Source organism: Asterias rubens, chromosome 7 (genome assembly GCF_902459465.1).
Source record: "Asterias rubens chromosome 7, eAstRub1.3, whole genome shotgun sequence".
Taxonomy (NCBI): Eukaryota; Metazoa; Echinodermata; class Asteroidea; order Forcipulatida; family Asteriidae; genus Asterias; species Asterias rubens.
Window position 1 is genome coordinate 14,773,710 of NC_047068.1, and position 18,227 is coordinate 14,791,936.

Genomic DNA, 18,227 nt, shown 5'->3' on the forward strand with positions numbered 1-18,227 from the left:
GATTCTAGAATCGTCAAACAACTCATTGGTTCAGTTTCACAAAAAATGCAAGATTCATGGTCAGGCCTGATACTTTACAGAGGCAACGAAGGTGATTGCCTCCGTGCCCCCCGATCAATGCCTTGGTGCCCTGGAAATGCTTCAGTAGAAATTTACAATTTTCTCATGAGGTGCCCTTTACTAAGGAGAAAATGCCTTGGTGCCCTTGCCCTTTTAAGAATACAGGCCTGCATGGCACATATTTCGGATCAAGCTTTTAGGTAGTTAAGTAAGGGATGGTGTGTATGGTACAATGATAACAGGGTTTGCTCATCTGGAGGTTGCAATTAAAAAGGCTTGACATAGCAACTTTGCCTATAGTCCGAGGAATTGAAATGTAAGTGGTAACTTGTGCCTAGGCAAGTCAATGTACAAGACTTAATTTAAGTCGCACGTGGCTTATTCAGACATGGCTGAAAGGCACTGGACATTATTGGTAATTACTAAAATAATTGTTAGCATAAAAACTTACTCGGAAACAAGCATTGGTAGAGCTGTTGATAGTATAAAATGTGGCTCCCTCTGAAGTAACGTAGTTTTTGAGAAAGAGGTAATTCTTCAATCCAATACTAAAAGACTTCAGGCCTGAATCCTTTCAAGGCCTGAAGCATTGTAGGCATCTGAAAGCCCACAAGTGTGTGCAACAAAGATATTTTTTCTTTCATTATTCTCTTGCAACTTCAATGTGTCAAAATTTCCACAGCTTTAATATTTTATGCATATGTTGGGATACACCAAGTGAGAATACCGTCTTTGACCAAACGTGTCCAGTGCCTTTAAAGGAACACGTTGCCTTGGATCGGTCGAGTTGGTCTATAAAAGGCGTTTGTAACTGTTTGTTATAAAATGTATATGGTTAGAAAGATGTTGTAAAAGTAGAATACAATGATCTATATATACTATATAATATAATATGCCTCGAAATTGCGTGGTTTTCCTTTTATTTTGCAAACTAACACGGTCGGCCATTTATCCATAAATGGCCGACCGTGTTAGTTTGCAAAATAAAAGGAAAACCACGAAACTTCGAGGCAAATTTGTGTGGATCATTATATTCTACTTTTAAATTATCTATCTTACCATTTCCATTTTATAACAAATGGTTTCAAACGCTTTTCAATGACCAACTCGTCCGATCCAAGGCAACGTGTTCCTTTAAGGGTGGCTTATTGATTAAAACGGAGCTACATTCAGCTTGCAGGTGAGATGAGATCTTCCTCCGCCTCGAGAACAGCATCGACCTCCTCCTCCTCGTCCTCCTCATCATCATCGTTGAACTGATCACTAGTGTCGTAGTTGATGGTGGTGCGCAGGAGATCAACCTCGATGGGGAAGATCTCGGCGACTTTCATCTGCTTGTGGCAGTCTTGAAGATAGGTCGCCATGGCCGAAACGAGTCTCTGGAGTTGAAACACAATATCTTGCACTAAAAGAGAAAAGAGAAGTAATATGAAATGAGAAGTGGATAAATTTGAAACCCAGCATGACAGAAGGATTTTAATGAACTAAACATCATAAATCTAGATTATTGTTTCATGACAATTTCCTGAGATGTCAGCGAAAGTACCCAAAACATATTCAATACAATGAATTTATGAACAGTTACTCGGCGGTAAACATCCACATTCCAAAATTTTCAAAGTATCAAATCATCCTTCTAAGCCTAAACAAACAATACTATAGGAAGGAAGACGTGCGAGTATACTGTTCAAAATGCCGCGACCAAACCTGCTCTTCTCAGAGCCAACACTTGCACAAAAGAGATTTACACATGGTTGGACCCGCACGCTTACGATTTATTTATAGTTTCTTCCTATTTCTCCACACCATGCAAAGCTTCAAACAATACTTAAACAATACTATTTTTGTGCGGGAAAACAAATGATATGTGGGATTTGAGGTATTGCATGGTGACCAAAAGGTGAATAGGACGTAGGGGTTTGTCTGGTTTATCGATCTTTCAAATGATGTTAAAAAGTTACTTTATTCGTATCTACTGATCACTAAAAATCAATAGAGAAAAAAAAAAAAAACAATAACTTACCATGTTTCTGGTCTAGCAGTTCTAGTTTGACCATGACGTCAGATCGCAACTTGGCAAATTTAGCTCGGGCAAGTTGACGGCATCTCAAGATTAACCTGAAGAAGAAAGATTAATCTGTTAGAAAAGTATCTAATCTCCCAAGCGATATAAAAAAAACGTGACCATCTTTTGAAATTAAATTGTCAAATGTTAGTTGTAATCAAACGGTTCCAATAACCATTGATATACTTTGCCTTTGAAATGGACTTCACCATGTACACAGGAAATCAAATTTCACATGACTATGTCAAGACAAAAAAAACAATTTATTTTCTGATCACTACCAATCCAATATTTTGTGTTTCATACAGAGCAAATTTTTCTGCAGACAGGTCTACATAAAACCTATCAGCATATTATTAGTTTCTTACCTGTATTCATAGTTTCCTGTTTCTACTCTGTAGAGTGGTTCCCCTAGTGTTGCATAAGCGTACTCCTCATCATCCATTTCTTTCACTTTCAAACAATATGACTGGAGGGGAGCAATACACGAAAAAAAAATGTTCAACAAGATTTCTTAATTTAGAGTTGACTTTAAAGGCAGTGGACACTATTGGAAATCTCACAATAATTATTGGCATAAAACCTTACTTGGTAACGAGTACTGGGGAGAGGTTGATAGTATAAAACATGGTGAAAAACTGCTCCCTCTGTAGTGACGTGGTCTTGGAGAAAGAAATAATTTTCCACGAATTTGATTTGGAGATCTCAAGTTTAGAACTTGAGGTCTCCAAATCAAGCATCTGAAAGCACACAACTCCGTGTGACAAGGGTGTTTTATAGTTTCATAGTTATCTCGCAACTCCGACGACCGATCGAGCTCAAATTTTCACAGGTTTGTTATTTTATGCATATGTTTAGATACACTAAGTGAGAAGACTGGTCTTTGACAATTACCGATAGTGTACACTGTCTTTAAGACAAATTTAAAAAAAAAAAGGCATTTCTCAAACCGCGTCTTGGGCTCTGGCTCCATGCGCAAACTGATGTTTAAACCACCATCGCGTGCAAAATACACGCTACTCAAAAAATAAGCTTGAAATGCAGTGCTGCGTTTCCACTGTGTTAGCAACGCAGGGAGCCCAAGTTGGAGATTGAACCCAAACCTGTGACCTCCAGACGTACATTTTTAGTGATTGGTCAGCATGACCAGTCAGCATGACCAGTCAGCATGACCAGTCAGTTTGTCATATCACTAGTCCATACATGTACTTCGAAAGAAATAAGGATGCTTTTCAACACTGATGAACCAGCCGGACCACTTGAAGAGAATTTGTACTGGTCCTCGTTAGGGCTCAATTTAATGGCTCTGTTTACCGCCGAATTCTGTGTTTAAGATCATGAAATGCTTGACATAAGTGCGGAACTCCCTGCTTCTGCAACATCCGATTCTTTGCTTACGGTATTGTAAGCAGAGCCATGAAATTGGACCCAGGTGTTTTAATTAGCATTTGGCCAGTGGACCATTGTTAGGGGGAAAAGTCTGCTAAACAACTTGGTCACGACACTCCACACATTTATTCATGCACTAGATCTTAAAAACCAGCAGTAAAAAACAAAAAAAACAAAAAAAAAGATTTACTAAATAAGAGAAGGTTGTACAAACCAGATATTCAAACTTGGCATCGGCGTACTTCTTGATTGTGAGGCGGGTATCTGGAATAGCTTTGGTGAGGAATGTACCCAAGTCTGTCAGCATCTGGAGAATGATAAAATAGTATTTGGGATTAGAGGCATTGCATGGCGAGGTATCAATATACATATGGTTTACGGTAACACCATGTGTGTATCTACTTGCTGGATAAATTATGTCCTTTTCAGAAACTTGTCTTGCTCTGTATTCTACTACCGCGTAGTAGGTTTGCGAAATAAGGGAGACTTTACAGTTCTAAAAAGACCTGTCCTGTTTTTTAACATCTACCTGGGCAGAAGGTAGAAATCAGCCGGGACTACTTCTTTTGCTTTAGTGGATCTAGGGGACTTCTCGTTATTAACTTCACTGCCGCAGAGTGAGTTCTTAAAATAGTCAAAATACTGGAAATCTGAAAGTCTATAGGAACACTTTTTAAGGAGCACCAAGGCCAAGACCAGGGGCAGCAGAGGCCATTGTAGCCATTTCTGTGTAAATCCAAGCCTGTTAAGCAGAGCTCTATGAACTGGGCCCATTCTCTGTGATGTTCAGACTCACTGGTTTGACTGTTCTCAACAGACGGATGCCAAACTTCTCCATATTCCGGTGGGCTTCAGCAAACACTGTAAACGCCTCGCTAGCCTTTGGCTGAGGTTCTCTAGCTCCGATAACAGAAAAGACTTCTCCAAAGGCTAGAAGTGAAACACAGAAACACTCATGAGGAATAACTAAAGATTCAAAATATAGCACATCACTGTACGTGGTTTTTGAAAGAGTAATTTCGTTTTAAAGTTGTAGTTTTCGAGAGACCAATTACAAAAAGGAAAAACTGTTGTTGACAGGATTTATTTTTGTTTCTGTACAAGTCATAATACAAGTCTAACTGATTTTAATTTTGGATTGAACAAAGACAAGTTTACTAGAGGGGGACTTTCGGATTAACGTGCAAGAACTCTTTGAAATGAGTTATCGAACTCTTGTGTCTCCCCATTTTGTCAATATCTTTGTTCCGGGGTGCCAGTCAGAATTAAGCCATACAACCTGTAAATGCACATGGCCACGGATCATATCAAAGTTTAAGAACCTGGGAAGCGACAGCAGAGGGATCAATTTAAAAGGGAATGCCACTTTTTATTTCAAATATCAAGGGAAATTATGTGCATTTTGAACAAGTATTTCTCAATTTGAAAAGAAACCAAACTTACATTTGTGTGTCTGAGAGAGGTCATAGAACGCCTTAAGCATCTTCTTAGCATGTTCCATAAGACCCTTGTACATCACTGATGTTCCTTGGAGTTCATCCATCTTTTTTATCAACACGTCTGCAACAAGTTAGAGAAACATAACAATTTAATGACTAAGTAAGGAAGGGGTCTATATCAGAAGTGCAGAATCCATTGTATGGTCAGTAACAACTCAACTTTAAACCCCCTAAATCTGGGTGTTTCTACTTTCGCAGCTTTCGAAACAAAGGTGGTATTAACATGGGGGTTTAACAGCATTAAAGCATAGAAATGCTTTTTTCAAAACTCTTTAAAATATTTGCTCTCCTTGCACTTACCATAACACTTAGGTCTATTATAGCATTTTCAAATACCTTTTAGCTATTTGGTTAATTTAGGTTTTACCCATATACACCGATGTCTGTCAGTACTTTCCCAAGTCCTTTTCTTTGTATAAACTTCTTTGTTTCGGTTTCTTTTCCTCTCCAGCGCCTCAGATTAGTTTTCTAGATAGATGGCGCTATATAACTGCTTATTATTATTTATATTATTATTAATCTGTGAACAAATCACCTGTACGCATATTCCTTGGTGGGATTCAAAACCACAACCTTTGCAATTCTAGAGCAGTGTCTTACTAACTAGACCACTGAACTTGTCTGGGTTGCTAGAGGCAGTTTGAATCATTTTAGCATCGGGTACCGCAACGCTTTAATAGATTGATATTTGCATTGGGGATAAGAAATGTTGTTGGTGTTACCCATATACACCGTCGTGTGCTAGCACTGTATACTCAGTACCTTCCTGAGCTCAGTGAAAAAAATCTATAAAAGCTATTTTGTTCTTCCTTACCATTGCACAAGATGGCTCTGCTAAGACCCAGGGCGTCGGCGGTAGATGAGCTCATATTCTCCACCATACGATGCTTGGCCTTCTTCAAGACGATGTCCAAACTTTTGCCCTGTTTAGGATCTGCATGCAGCTTGTTATAGTTGATTATCACTTCAGACTTTGGAGAAGAAAATGAAGAAAAAAAACCGGAAAAACTAAGAAAATCATGATCAAATGATTCTAAAATTACTCCATAATGGGGAGATTGCGTAATTCCAAAGAGCTGCGTATTATGCAGAACATATTTTGTGGCAGTTTTCTGCAAAGGCCAAACAAAATTTATGTTTGTGCTTATGGTAACGGTCTGAGAAAAAAATCAAGGTATGTCGAAGGGAAACAATTTTATTTTGCTCATTACTAAGGACCCAAATAGAAATAAGTCTGAGTTATTGGCTTTTTGAGTTATCCTTGGATAAGTTTGTGCAGTATTTCTATCTTGTGTTCTATTTTGGTTTATCTTATTTCATTGTCTTTTTTCCTGTTGTATTTTTGGCATGTTCTTGCTGTATTTTTATCCTAATAAAATCAATCAATCAATCAACCAATCATTTTTTAAGTCAGTATAAGTCGTTGAGCAAGGTGATGCAAAGCTCCTCCTAGAACCACGAGTAGACTTGGTCAGACAATAGGCCTAACAGGTAATGGAAGAATTAGAACAACAGTTTGCCACCATTTTATCTGAAAATGGAATTATAAAACTATTCAAACCGGGCTTGATACTTGGCCCTTGGAGAAAAGTAGGAAATCTAAAAAAATGACAACCCACTTTTGTTGTAGCCTGAGCGACACCGACTTGTGAAAACCTCTTTGGAATTATTCGCTCTTAAAATAATTATTAAGATCAATAAGATGTTTGTCATACACATTTTAAATATTTGTTTTTGCTTAAAAATTAACTGATGCTTTTAAATAAAAACCAATTTACATGTAGCGGCAAATAGACAAACGGAAATCTACCAGGGCGATAAGAAGAGGTGTTACATAATGCACTTTTTCGTGCCGTTATATGACAGCTTGAACAAATTAGTGATCAGCACACAGTGGAAGGACGCTTGTCCTTCCTCATCAAGTATATCAAGTTTGATCATTTCAGATTGTAATATTGTACCTGGTTTCAGCTACGACTGAGGTGCCAATTTACAACCACATCATCACTGCCTGAACAAAGACGCGTCTTCTCTGAGGTTGTGGTGCTCAGTCTGATGACAAACAAACAGGACGCCGCGGTGCATGTGGATGCATTCACTGGACTTAGACATTTCAGTTAGACAGTCTTACACCACAAGAAGCTTTGATTGAGCTATCCTCACGACATGCAGTCTCACTTGTGAGGGATAATTTTACCATTTGGGTTTGACAAGAACTATGGTTGTAGTGAAATGGAAACATTAGAAGAGAGACTTTCCACTTGCAGTGGAGCAAAATAGGCTCGACATACATTCAGTTGAGGTTAATGCATTGAACAGAGCTAAAAACCCTACATAGTACCACAAAGAGCTTGATTGATTGTTATTCGGTTGTAGTTATTTTTTAACTCCACCATGAATTCGACCGAATGCAGTATACAGGATACACTGAACATCACTGAAGAGGAAGTGTCTCAATGGCTTTATAGTTCTATGGAAACAGCCATAATAACCGTTATTCTGCCAATTGATTTGGGTCTGTGTACACTCTTTAACTTAATCTTTCTCTTTGTAGTTTTCCGTGTTCCTGAGACGCGATCAGACACGACTATATACTTGATACACGTGGCATGGGCTGACTTTTTATTCAACGTCAGTTCTGTGTGTTTCTACTTATCCACATTTATACAATCTCCTGTGAAAGGTGATCAATCAATCAGCCATCCAGTGCAGTGTTGGCTATTAGCTTTGTCTATATTGACTGGATATGTTACATCTATTGCATTGGTAACTATGATGTCATTTGAGAGATATCTCGCCCTCTGTCATCCTTTGAAACATCTTAAAATTCGTGGTCGTCGACGAACCCTGAAAATAGCTGGGTTCTGCTGGCTGACTGGGTTAGCCTGCGCCGTGTTGGAAATACCCGCAACTGCGGTTCGTCAAAGACGATGTGTACGTTGGCCCGATGAAGTTACCTACCAGATGCTACCATCATCTTTAAGTTATTGTTCACCTATAAGCCCACAGGTGTATCAATACACCCAACTCCTCATACTTCTTCCGTGGTTCCTATCAATGTTTAGCAGTGTTTACATGTACGCACGCATCATACAGGTACTCAGCAAACGCAGGGAATTCAATGGTAGACGGGAGACAGACAGGAAAGCCGTGCAAATCCGCAACCAGGTCGCCAAAATGTTGATTGCCAACGGTGTGGTTTTCTTCATTTGTCACGCTCCGTACATTGTGTTGGTGTTCACGATCTGGTTCTGTCGTACGGCTCAAATTGACAATCCATTAGAAGGTTTTGTACTCACTGGAGGCACTTGGTTCATGCTCCTGCCTCAGTATGTTAACACCATTGTCAATCCTGTGATCTACGGACTGACAAACAGGGAATACCGAACTGCCTTCTTTCAAGCCTTCCACCTTAAGAAAGCCTCTTGTACGATCAGTCCATGCCAGAAGTAATCCACCAACTGGTGCTATACAGCCAGATGGTCAGCAACAAGTCTTACCATCAGTCCATGCAGTGATTAATCCACCACCTACTGATGAGCCAAATGCTACAACTGAGGAAGGCGACAATGACAATGCACCCATGCAAGGAACCAGACTATGATTTGACAGTGAACCATAACGTTCCGAAACTGATTCATTGTAAACAGTAAACACCATCTTCAATGACTAAAGGACATATGAATGTTTATCACTTCATGGGATTTAGTTGTATTTGCAGTGCTTAAAAGTAAGGTATTTTGTTCTTATGCGTAAATCAGACTGGAACTCAATGTTATCCGTAACATGTCCCAATGTACTGTTATTTTTAACACAAAAATTACACTTTTATCTTAATTTGACTGCCTGTACATTGTAGGTTGTTTTTGTGTATCTTAACAAAAAATAGCTGTGTTAGCCTTATAGATAAAACAAAGAAGGAAATGGTAGCACTTAAAGACTCACTAGCTACATAAAAACTGCATTCATGAGCTTTTGCAGCAACTACATAATTATCTTTCCAAAGTATTTGTTGCCACGAAAGCATATGCAGATTTGATGTAATTAGTTAGGCTTTAAGTGCTACCACTACCTTCCATGTAAGACAAACACATTTAAAATATTTTGCTTAAATAAATAAGCTGTTACTTATGCCCCTAAGGATGATTTGCATTACCTTGATAGCTTGTATCATGCGAGCTACTTCCACTTTAGTTCTCCCTTTAACTGATTTGCCGTTAACTCCAACTATCTCGTCCCCTGATGCCAAAGTACCATCCTTGGTGGCAGGCGTGTTATCAAATACCTGAAGCAACCAAAACAAATAACAGTGCATTATTTTGTCTTTTAGAAGTACCTTCACTCTTAAAGGGTCTGTATACATTTGGTAATGACTCTAAAAATTGATGGCAATAAAAAACTACTTGAAAAAATCACAACATCTTTCGATAATTTAATGTATTTTGAGAAACTTTTCACTTCCATGTACTGCGGTGTATTAATATGGAAAAAGATATCACGTTTGATCTAATAACAATATTGAGTCTGGTGCTCTTAACCACTTGACCAAGACACTTTGCTGCGTGTCGTGGCCGAGCCTTTGTCGAGCGATCCAAGTCACTGTCCAAATCCAAGCTGTGATGTTGTCAGCAGCAGAGTGCTGGTTCGAATCCTGATCTTGACTCTTGTGCCTTTGAGCAAGGCACTTAAAGGAACACGTTGCCTTGGATTGGACGAGGTGGTCTATAAAAAGTGTTTGTAACAGTTTGTTATAAAATGTATATGATTGGAAAGAGTTTTCAAAAGTAGAATACAATGATCCACACAAGTTTGCTTCGAAATTTCATGGTTTTCCTTTTACTGTGCAAACTGACACCATCGGCCATTTATGGGAGTCAAAAATTTGACTCCCATAAATGGCCGCCCGTGTTATACGACGAGGTAAAAGGAAAACCGTGCAATTTCGAGGCATGTTTGTGTGGGTCATTGTATTCTACTTTTACAACATCTGTCTAACCATATGCATTTTATAACAAACGGTTTCAAACGCTTTTTATAGACCAACTCATCCGATCCAAGGCAACATGTTCCTTTAACCACAATTGTTAAATAAAGAGTTGGGAAGGTAGTGCATTTTGCTCTACCGGGCCATGCTACTTGATACCATTCATCCTAACTGACTGTGAAGGGGTAACCCCGTTTCAGACGTAGGAGTAGGTGACAACATGCCCCTGGTTAATGCCTGAAATAGGCTTGCCGTAAGCACAGAGTTCCCTGCTTCATTATGCACAGATTTTACGCTTACAGTAAGCAGAGCCATGAAATTGGGCCCCGTACCCACCTGTACAATGTAGAGGCATGGACACAATGGCGCACCTCCTCCTATGCTGATGCCAATCAGGTTCTGCTTGTCCTTGATGAGGCTCACATTGCCTGGAATTGCATCCATACCCCTAAAGTAAAAAAAGATAAACAAAATCAGACTCTTAAAATATTCTGGAAGATACTTTGCAAAAGCGCACAGCTACAATCATGGCTTCATGGGTACACTTTTTGTTATAAAGACACCAAATAAGCAAAAGATAAACATGGACCTATTGCACATGATGTCATACTCGTATCAGTATGGCGCCTCCACCTGTAGGTAAACAACGGCCATTAATTGGCAAAACCTGAGCGCTGCACATACAAATCTGTGCATTTTGATTGTTTCATCATCATTTTACCTCTAAGAAAGCAGCTGGATGACGTCAATGCATAAGGTTTAGTGGGCAACGGTTGTCCGACGAAACAGCTTGCCATTAGCAGGACTACAAGTATTACACTTGGAATGTTTCGTCGCAAGAAACAGTCACCTTGAATTGGTACACAATGTACATTACATGTACCTTGCTTGAGTAGCATCAGCAAAAGGATTGCGGATAGGGGTTGTAACTGTACATTTCAACCAGATGCTTCTTTACCGTACCAGAGGTAAATATTATGTAGGGCTAATGTTACACACCTTTGTTATTTTTTTGTTATACTTGAGAAGCAATTTTGTTGCTGGTTTACCACGCAATTCATGGCTGACACTACAAAATGCAGAATTCAATATGCCTCAACAAAGACTAAGGTCATTAGGGTTGGTGGTGACAACTAAACAAACAATGCAGAATTGTTTACATTTTTTATGTATTTTGAAGCAGTAAGATTATTCTGTTAATAATAATATAATAATAATAATTCATTTCAATAATTCAATAGGCATAAAATCCTTAACAAAAACTATTAAGGTCATTAGGGTTGGTGTATTCAGACAACTAATCGTACATTATGCAGAAAGTTACACACATTTTTCTACTTTGAAGCAGTAAGGTAAAATCTGTTGCTACTCTGCAATTCATCGCTCCACACCACTCCGCACGCAGAATTCAGTACAGGCCCACAATCCTCCTGGCAAAGGTTGTCAGGCTCCTCCATTCTTCAAGTTCCCAGATCTCAACTCTCTTGGGGTGACTGCAGTTTTGCTCATATTGGGCCTACTATCTGGAACAGTCTCCCACTTGCCATTCAACAAGCCCATCGGCAAGGTCTTCCAAATAAACTCAAAACCCATTCGTTCACACTCTATTTCAAATTGTATGCTTTGCACGTTTTTGTTGTGCACTATAAAAAAGCTCCACTATTTATTTATACAATAACAAAAGCTCCACTATTTTTGTATACAACATAGGACAAACCATGTAGCTACCAAACATACCTAAAAGTGTAGTGAATTGCTAGACTGAACTATACGCATGGATAGTTTCTGTAACTGTGTTCGGGTTTGGGTATGGTATATATGTACAGCAATTCCGTTAACCCTGATAAACTGACCTGCTTTCCCCTAAGTATTACATGACGATGGAGCTCAAAGGAACATTTTTCATAATGGCCTAACTGGGATATTTTGTACTTCTTTGGAATACAGCTTTATGATTTGACCGTGTGTATTTGGTTTGATGGTTTATTCAGGATTGTACCAAAGCTAAACTCATAATGCTTTGCAACTGCATGGCTACTAATTAATTTAATAATATCTAGTTCTTTTTATAGTGCATTAATAAATACCTCGGACAGTTTCGCTATTCCTATTGGTGGAGAACGCGTCACGTGGGTGTGTATAATCCTTTGTTTATGACCGGTAAGAAATGTTGAAACATGGGCGTGACACGCGAGCTTGCACTTGTGCTTATAAGACAGTTTCTTCATTCCTATTGGTTGAGAGTATCGGCTGAAACAGTTGTGCCACATCACAGGATACGCGCGACGCGCACATCATTCCCTTATAAGGAGTTGTTTACCCGAGAGCGGCGGAGGGCCTTACCATTTCATAGCTGGAGGGGTGTTGTGTTAAAAGATATCATTGAACAATTATAATTTTTGCATTTGTTTTACTTTTTGACAAAAACTGTTGATGTTTTTTGACCAAAAACCTATTTATGAATGGGAATCAAAGTGTGTTGAATCGGTTTTCAACAAGTGGTTTAAACCCGCCGAGGCCTGGTTCTTGATAATTTACCTCGACTTCGTCTGGGTAAAATTATCAGGAACCAGGCCTCGTTGGGATTAAACCACTAGTTGAAAACCTCTTCACCACACATTGATTCCCTTATTTTATAATAACGTGTGAATGTGCTTTATATTAGTGCCCTGGTCATTGGGCCAATAACAAACCTGTAATCTTTCTCAGCTCCCTTCGGAAGCATACCAAAACAGTCAAATGGTTGTGGCGTTGAGTTGCAGTGTCTTAACCATGCACTGATTTGCACTTTTGAGTGGAAGACCCTAATACTAGTAGTAAAGACACGTAGACGATTACACCATGGGGAAGAGGATATTGTACTTCATATTACTAAGCCATAATATCTACTCACATGCGATCTTCCAACGCTGAAAAACCATCCCTATCACTAATCAAGTCCAGACTCATGCTTTTCTCCGATACACAATAATCACCTGCTCAAAACTAATCTCATCTTGAGAAAAAAACTTTGACAAAATGAGTTTCGTCCTCCTCACAAACAACCAAGGCAGAAATCATCACATCGGCCATTGGGTCGTCCAGCATGCATTCAGCTCAAACTTGTTGCATCTCCATCATATGGGAAAGTCCAAAGTCGAAATGAAGTCTTCTGATTCTATAAAGTTATCTAGTGGGTAGCTTTACAAGACAATAGCAATTTCATCATTACACTCTAAAAGTCCATGTTCTACATATGTAGCTGATCTTCCCCATCATGGGGACAAATGCACCGAAACACCCCACGGGTTTCCCCTGGTATTGGGTACCTTAGACCAGTAGACCAAACCTGATGCAGCTGCACAGTACACAGCTCTGATAACCTTCAGATACATGTAGCAACACCACTAAACAGCAAGCTTTAACAATAAAATGGCCAACAATGTAAAAAGTAGATTCACTATTGATCTGAAACTGGCCAGGCTGGACACAATCAATCCATGGCAGCCATGTGAATTCCTGTGACTGGTATGTGGAGCTTTTGTCTGTATTGAGTTAATCTGCATTAGCTGCTGATGGATCAATGCTTTACTGAAGGTATCAGTCTCTACCGTGGACTATTGATTGATTCTTCTTTTTTTTGCACCTGCAAAACATGATAAAACCTACAAACTGTGCATGACAAAATGAATGTAGTTTACTGGTGAAAGTGGTGAAAGTAACACTGTACTGGTACTTACAAGTGTCAAGATACTTTGTTCAAAAGTAAATTTTAAAAAAAATCAAGAGTGTGGAACAATTATAAATCAAAGATTGAATGTTAGGAACTTTTGTACTCAATGTCAATAAAAGAAATGACATAGGCCTATATAAAAATGAACATAATCGGTATAAACATAAATTAGTTACAAATCAGAAATTCATTTCAAACGAATGCATTTCAAAAGACTTCATTTACATACAAAAACTACTTTTCCTTCAATAAAAATCATAAATTTATTAGTTAAATCACTTAGTTTAATTAATTAACTAACCAAATAAATTTATAATATAACATTAATTAGACATGACATTAGAAACTGTGCTCTTACCAAAAACATATGTTTTTCTTATTTATTTATTTTCTTTTATATGGGGGGGGGGTGGTGGGTGACCAAGGTGAGGGTATTGTCAGCCATTTAAAACAACATTCTTGAATCTGAACATATACTCAAATTTTTCATTTCATGTTAAAGGATTTGGGTACTTTTTGTGACACAAAACATAATGTCCACAAATTAACATTAAACTTACACCATTTGAAGATAATGATATTAGAAAGCTTGCCTCAAAATATTACTTGCTGAGGTGTTGTACAGTTTTTGAGAAATGAGTAAAACAATGTCATGAAAATACGTTTTTACATGCTAAAATAATTTTCGTCTCATGATCACTGAGGCGAAAATTATTTTCATGACATTGTTTTGTATCTTCCAGTTTGCGCTACTCCACCAATCAGAAGCTCGAACTACTAGGGGGATAAAAACAAATAAATGCTACGACCTCTGTTTTATATCCTACTTCCTATGTTTTTATTACACAGTCCGTATTGTGAATTGTCATTTTGTCACGCTCCGAATACGGACAGTGCAGAAATAACGCTCTGAAATTACTAATTTTGCGCGTTGCAAGTGAGACTGGAAGATAAATTCGTGATCACACGCGCACTCATGAATTACGAAAAAATATAGCTCGCTGCGTCCCATATCCAACTCAGCCTTCATCCTCGTTGGATATGGGACGCAGAAGCGCTATATTTTGTTGTATTCCACTCGCGCTTGTGTGATAACTTATAATACTCATTTCTTAAAAACTCAGCAAGTAATGTTTTCAAGGAAGCTTTCTTTTATTATTTTCAAACTGTTTTAAGTTTAATGTAAATCTGTGGACATTTTTGTCCTACAAAAAGTACATAAATATAGACCCTTTAGGTGACGAGAGAAATTTGGGAGTCATACTTTGCAATTTCCAGCCAATGTTTTAAATCAAGGCACTGGACACTATTGGTGATTACTCAAAATAATAGTAACTAGCGGGATGCGGCGCTTTGCGCGGCATCCCGCTAGATGAGGAGGATTCTAGTATTACAAATGTTGTAAAAGGTAATGTGAGGTAAGGGAGGTGTTCTTACAGGTACTACTCATTTCGTAGGATTGGATTAGAAATTGTATTAGTATGGAAATTGTCATAAATGTTGTATTTTGATAAATGTTGAGCATGCACAACACAGTGTGAAACGTCGCCTCCCCTCCTCACTTGCGTTCTCCAACTAAAGGAATTGGTGTTTGTTTCTGGAATTGAGCTTTAATATTGGGGAAGGGTTTACTTGGCAATGATCGTACTTGGCATGATATGTGGGGGTTTTCGTGAAATTTTAATGTGATCGAGCGGGCCAACGCATTTTTCGTATGAATGTGGATTCTTTTTCGCCTCTTTTACGCATATTTTAATTTAGTCGGCTTTTGTCATTGTATCAATTTTATTCACTGCACTGAGTGTTTCCCAGCTAAGATGACTATAAGGGTAATAACGCGTTGTCGACTAAAAATATAGCACGTACACTGGTATAATGACTCACTTATTTTATTGTGTTGAGCACATTGGGTTTAATTCAATTACCTTTGGCAACATGTACATCCCGAGTTCTGCCGAAACTGCTTTCATAGTTACGAACTGTGTGAAACATTTGCCTTGTTATTTTGAGGGTTTGTAATGTACGTCCAGTTAGACAAATTGTATAAAACGATGAATTTGGAATCAGCATTGGTATTTGGTTCCCTCCGCACAAATCCAAAGTCACCGACAGCCACTGATTTGAGTGGTCTAGGTCTGGTGTCCCCCCTCCCTAACAATAATCACCGCTGCTAATAGAAGACAAGATACCCGACTAAAAAGGCTTATATGAAAGTGGTACCCTTCTTTAAAACAAACTCCTAATAGTTTATCTGACTGAAAATGAAGAAGTTCTGGTAAACAGCAGATAATCTTTGTTTTTTTAATTGAATTCCACAAGGATGCCACTGGACCTTCTAATTTCAATCCAAGATGGCGCGGTTTACGGCTTTAATAGTATAGATTGGCATAAAAACTTAATAACGACCAATAAAGAGCTGTTGGTAGTTGGTACAGTTTTTTAGTATAATACGAAAGTAACACCCAAAGCACATTGCAGCAATTGCCGTGGTGCCCTATGCTTTTGCTGGGGTGCCCTTTGCAAAGTTCCAACTTAAAAAAAGTAACATTTTCCCAAATGCTCCTAATGAATATTTAGAATTACATTACTACAATGTAGCATGCCTCTTGAAGGGCAACTGCATGTTTCCTCTGGTAAAGGGCAAGTCTATGGGAAGTGAAACCAGTTGGCAAATAAAACCACTGAGCCAACTTGTCCTCTTTTTGTGTCACTGACACAGAAAGAGCATCGGGTTGGCTCAGTGGCTTTTTTCTCTGCCTTCACTTCTGTGGACCCGGTTAAAATTGTCCCTCAGACTTGTATGCTAATTGAGTTTTCAGTCCCTACCCAATTGTGTGTGTTTTTTTCCTTGGGGTTTTCCTCCCACCCACAGCTAAAACTGCTAAAAAGAATTAGAAAACTTAAAAAACAAACAAGTGGAAGTTATTAGTAAAAAATCTTCATTTGCTAGCTGGGGTGTGCCGACTATCATTTATTTAACAAAATATACCTAAATGTCAGACCTAGAATTTGATCTTTGAAAGGGTAAGATCATTTTATTTTGCAATGGGTACTTCCATTGAAAAATCTGAATTTTATTTTGAAACTTCTGAAAAGGCACCAAGGCAAAGACAAGGGCTTGCAACAGGGGCAGTTGACCCCATGTAATCCCAGGGGCCGATTTCACAAAGATCTAAGATTGATCGTAACTGCAAATCAATCGTAGTTGCTTAGTAAAACGTGATGTCACAATACAAATCACTATGGTGAGACTGAAAATTTGTCTTGTGATGAATTTTATTGCTTTGTGAAATCGGCCCCAGGCCTACATGTACATGAGCTAACTGTAAGTAATAGATACCTGAATAAAGGAATAAAGGATAAAAAAACTGAGACAAAATCATAAAAATAAAAAGAAATACAATATTGGGCGCCTTTTTTTACAAGAATGGATAATAGTTGTTGAAGTCAATTATACTTTTTTAGGCCAGTAAAACAAAGACCAGTAACACCATCCTTCAAGTGACACTCAAGTTTTATATCAACAACCATAACAGCAAGGCTCTGTCCTTACTCTTACCCAACTTGCTCTTACCTACTCTATGAAACAGGGCATCGGGCGCATTATGTACCATTGAAATGAATTGGGTCAACTAACCGGTCGTACTAAACACCGTCACTTAATTAACTTATGACTTATGTTGGTTATTCTTTTAAAGTGCATTTAAAATTTGTCGTCAGGGGTTGTGAGTTGTTGGTATATAGTGCGTCCCCTATCTAACATGTCTAATGCTAATGCTAGTCAATAATCAGTGCTGGTTGTTCGGTCAGCAGACTCAGCGAACATGCTCAGTGACGTGTGTATCCTACACCGACGTGTAGGCGACCTTATCGAGTATCGTGATTCCTGTCTGTCTGATTTTGCTAAATTGCAAAAGCAAAAGGTATCTTAACTAAAATTTAATAAAGGCTTCCTCCATAAGATTTATCGCGATTCAGAACCGCAATGCGTTGTGGGAAGGCATATGGTATGGGGCAGTTTGCTATGCCGTGCATGTTGTCATGCACGACTCACGCACGCATCGCCTACATCTTTATTTATGTGGGTTCAACAGCGCCCTCTCTTGATATTTTGCTATTCGCGATTAACCTTCAATGAACCAGAGGAAAACGATATGTAAATCATAAAACAAAATGCTATTTTTACCTTCACTTATTAGTCCTTTTTTTATGAGTATGACTTTTTTTTATGTTGTTGGAAAAAAAAAAATAGGTAAACACCGACCGAATTACAATTTTAATCATTATTAAAAGGCCTAATTATAATACACCGATCATTGGTTTATCATGAAAAATTACTTACATCTTATCTTCTTCCATCTCGTAGTCCATTGTCAATGTGAACAAATTTGTTTGGCTGTAAAACAAGATTATTCGCAACAATATGACACAGAAATTGTTCAGGACGAGACTTTAGGCTGCAGCCATATTTAATCTGAAAGGGCGCCCTCCTTTGACTGTATTAAAGAAGCTCGATCT

The 18,227-nt window shown here is 38.4% G+C and overlaps 2 protein-coding genes across 5 annotated transcripts; one reads left to right on the forward strand and one right to left on the reverse strand.

The window, feature by feature from the left end:
• Nucleotides 1–1,136: 1,136 nt before the first annotated feature.
• Nucleotides 1,137–18,179, reverse strand: LOC117292941 (PRKCA-binding protein-like). 4 transcript variants are annotated; one of them, XM_033775121.1, is made up of 10 exons: nt 18,052–18,179; nt 10,334–10,445; nt 9,170–9,298; nt 5,828–5,984; nt 4,958–5,074; nt 4,311–4,444; nt 3,729–3,821; nt 2,494–2,594; nt 2,084–2,178; nt 1,137–1,465 (listed from the first exon to the last, which is right to left on the reverse strand). In XM_033775121.1, the coding sequence occupies exons 1-10, from the start codon at nt 18,078–18,080 to the stop codon at nt 1,230–1,232; spliced, it is 1,203 nt and encodes a 400-aa protein (XP_033631012.1). In that variant the 5' UTR covers nt 18,081–18,179; the 3' UTR covers nt 1,137–1,229. The 4 variants fall into 4 exon arrangements, with proteins under 4 accessions (XP_033631012.1, XP_033631013.1, XP_033631010.1 ...); XM_033775122.1 differs by lacking the exon at nt 18,052–18,179 and adding an exon at nt 13,306–13,384; XM_033775119.1 differs by lacking the exon at nt 18,052–18,179 and adding an exon at nt 12,891–13,286.
• On the forward strand, nt 6,832–8,967 carry LOC117292942 (pineal opsin-like). Its single transcript, XM_033775123.1, has one exon. The coding sequence runs from the start codon at nt 7,408–7,410 to the stop codon at nt 8,464–8,466; it is 1,059 nt and encodes a 352-aa protein (XP_033631014.1). The 5' UTR covers nt 6,832–7,407; the 3' UTR covers nt 8,467–8,967.
• Nucleotides 18,180–18,227: the final 48 nt, after the last annotated feature.

Coding starts and splice junctions, on each gene's coding strand:
- LOC117292942 (XM_033775123.1), top strand. CDS start 7,408: ATGAATTCGACCGAATGCAGTATACAGGATACACTGAACATCACTGAA.
- LOC117292941 (XM_033775119.1), bottom strand. CDS start 12,946: ATGAGTCTGGACTTGATTAGTGATAGGGATGGTTTTTCAGCGTTGGAA. Junction 5,075..5,827: donor CAGAGCCATCTTGTGCAATG/GTAAGGAAGAAC, acceptor AACTTGTTGCAG/ACGTGTTGATAAAAAAGATG. Junction 3,822..4,310: donor TGTTGAGAACAGTCAAACCA/GTGAGTCTGAAC, acceptor ATCATTCTCCAG/ATGCTGACAGACTTGGGTAC.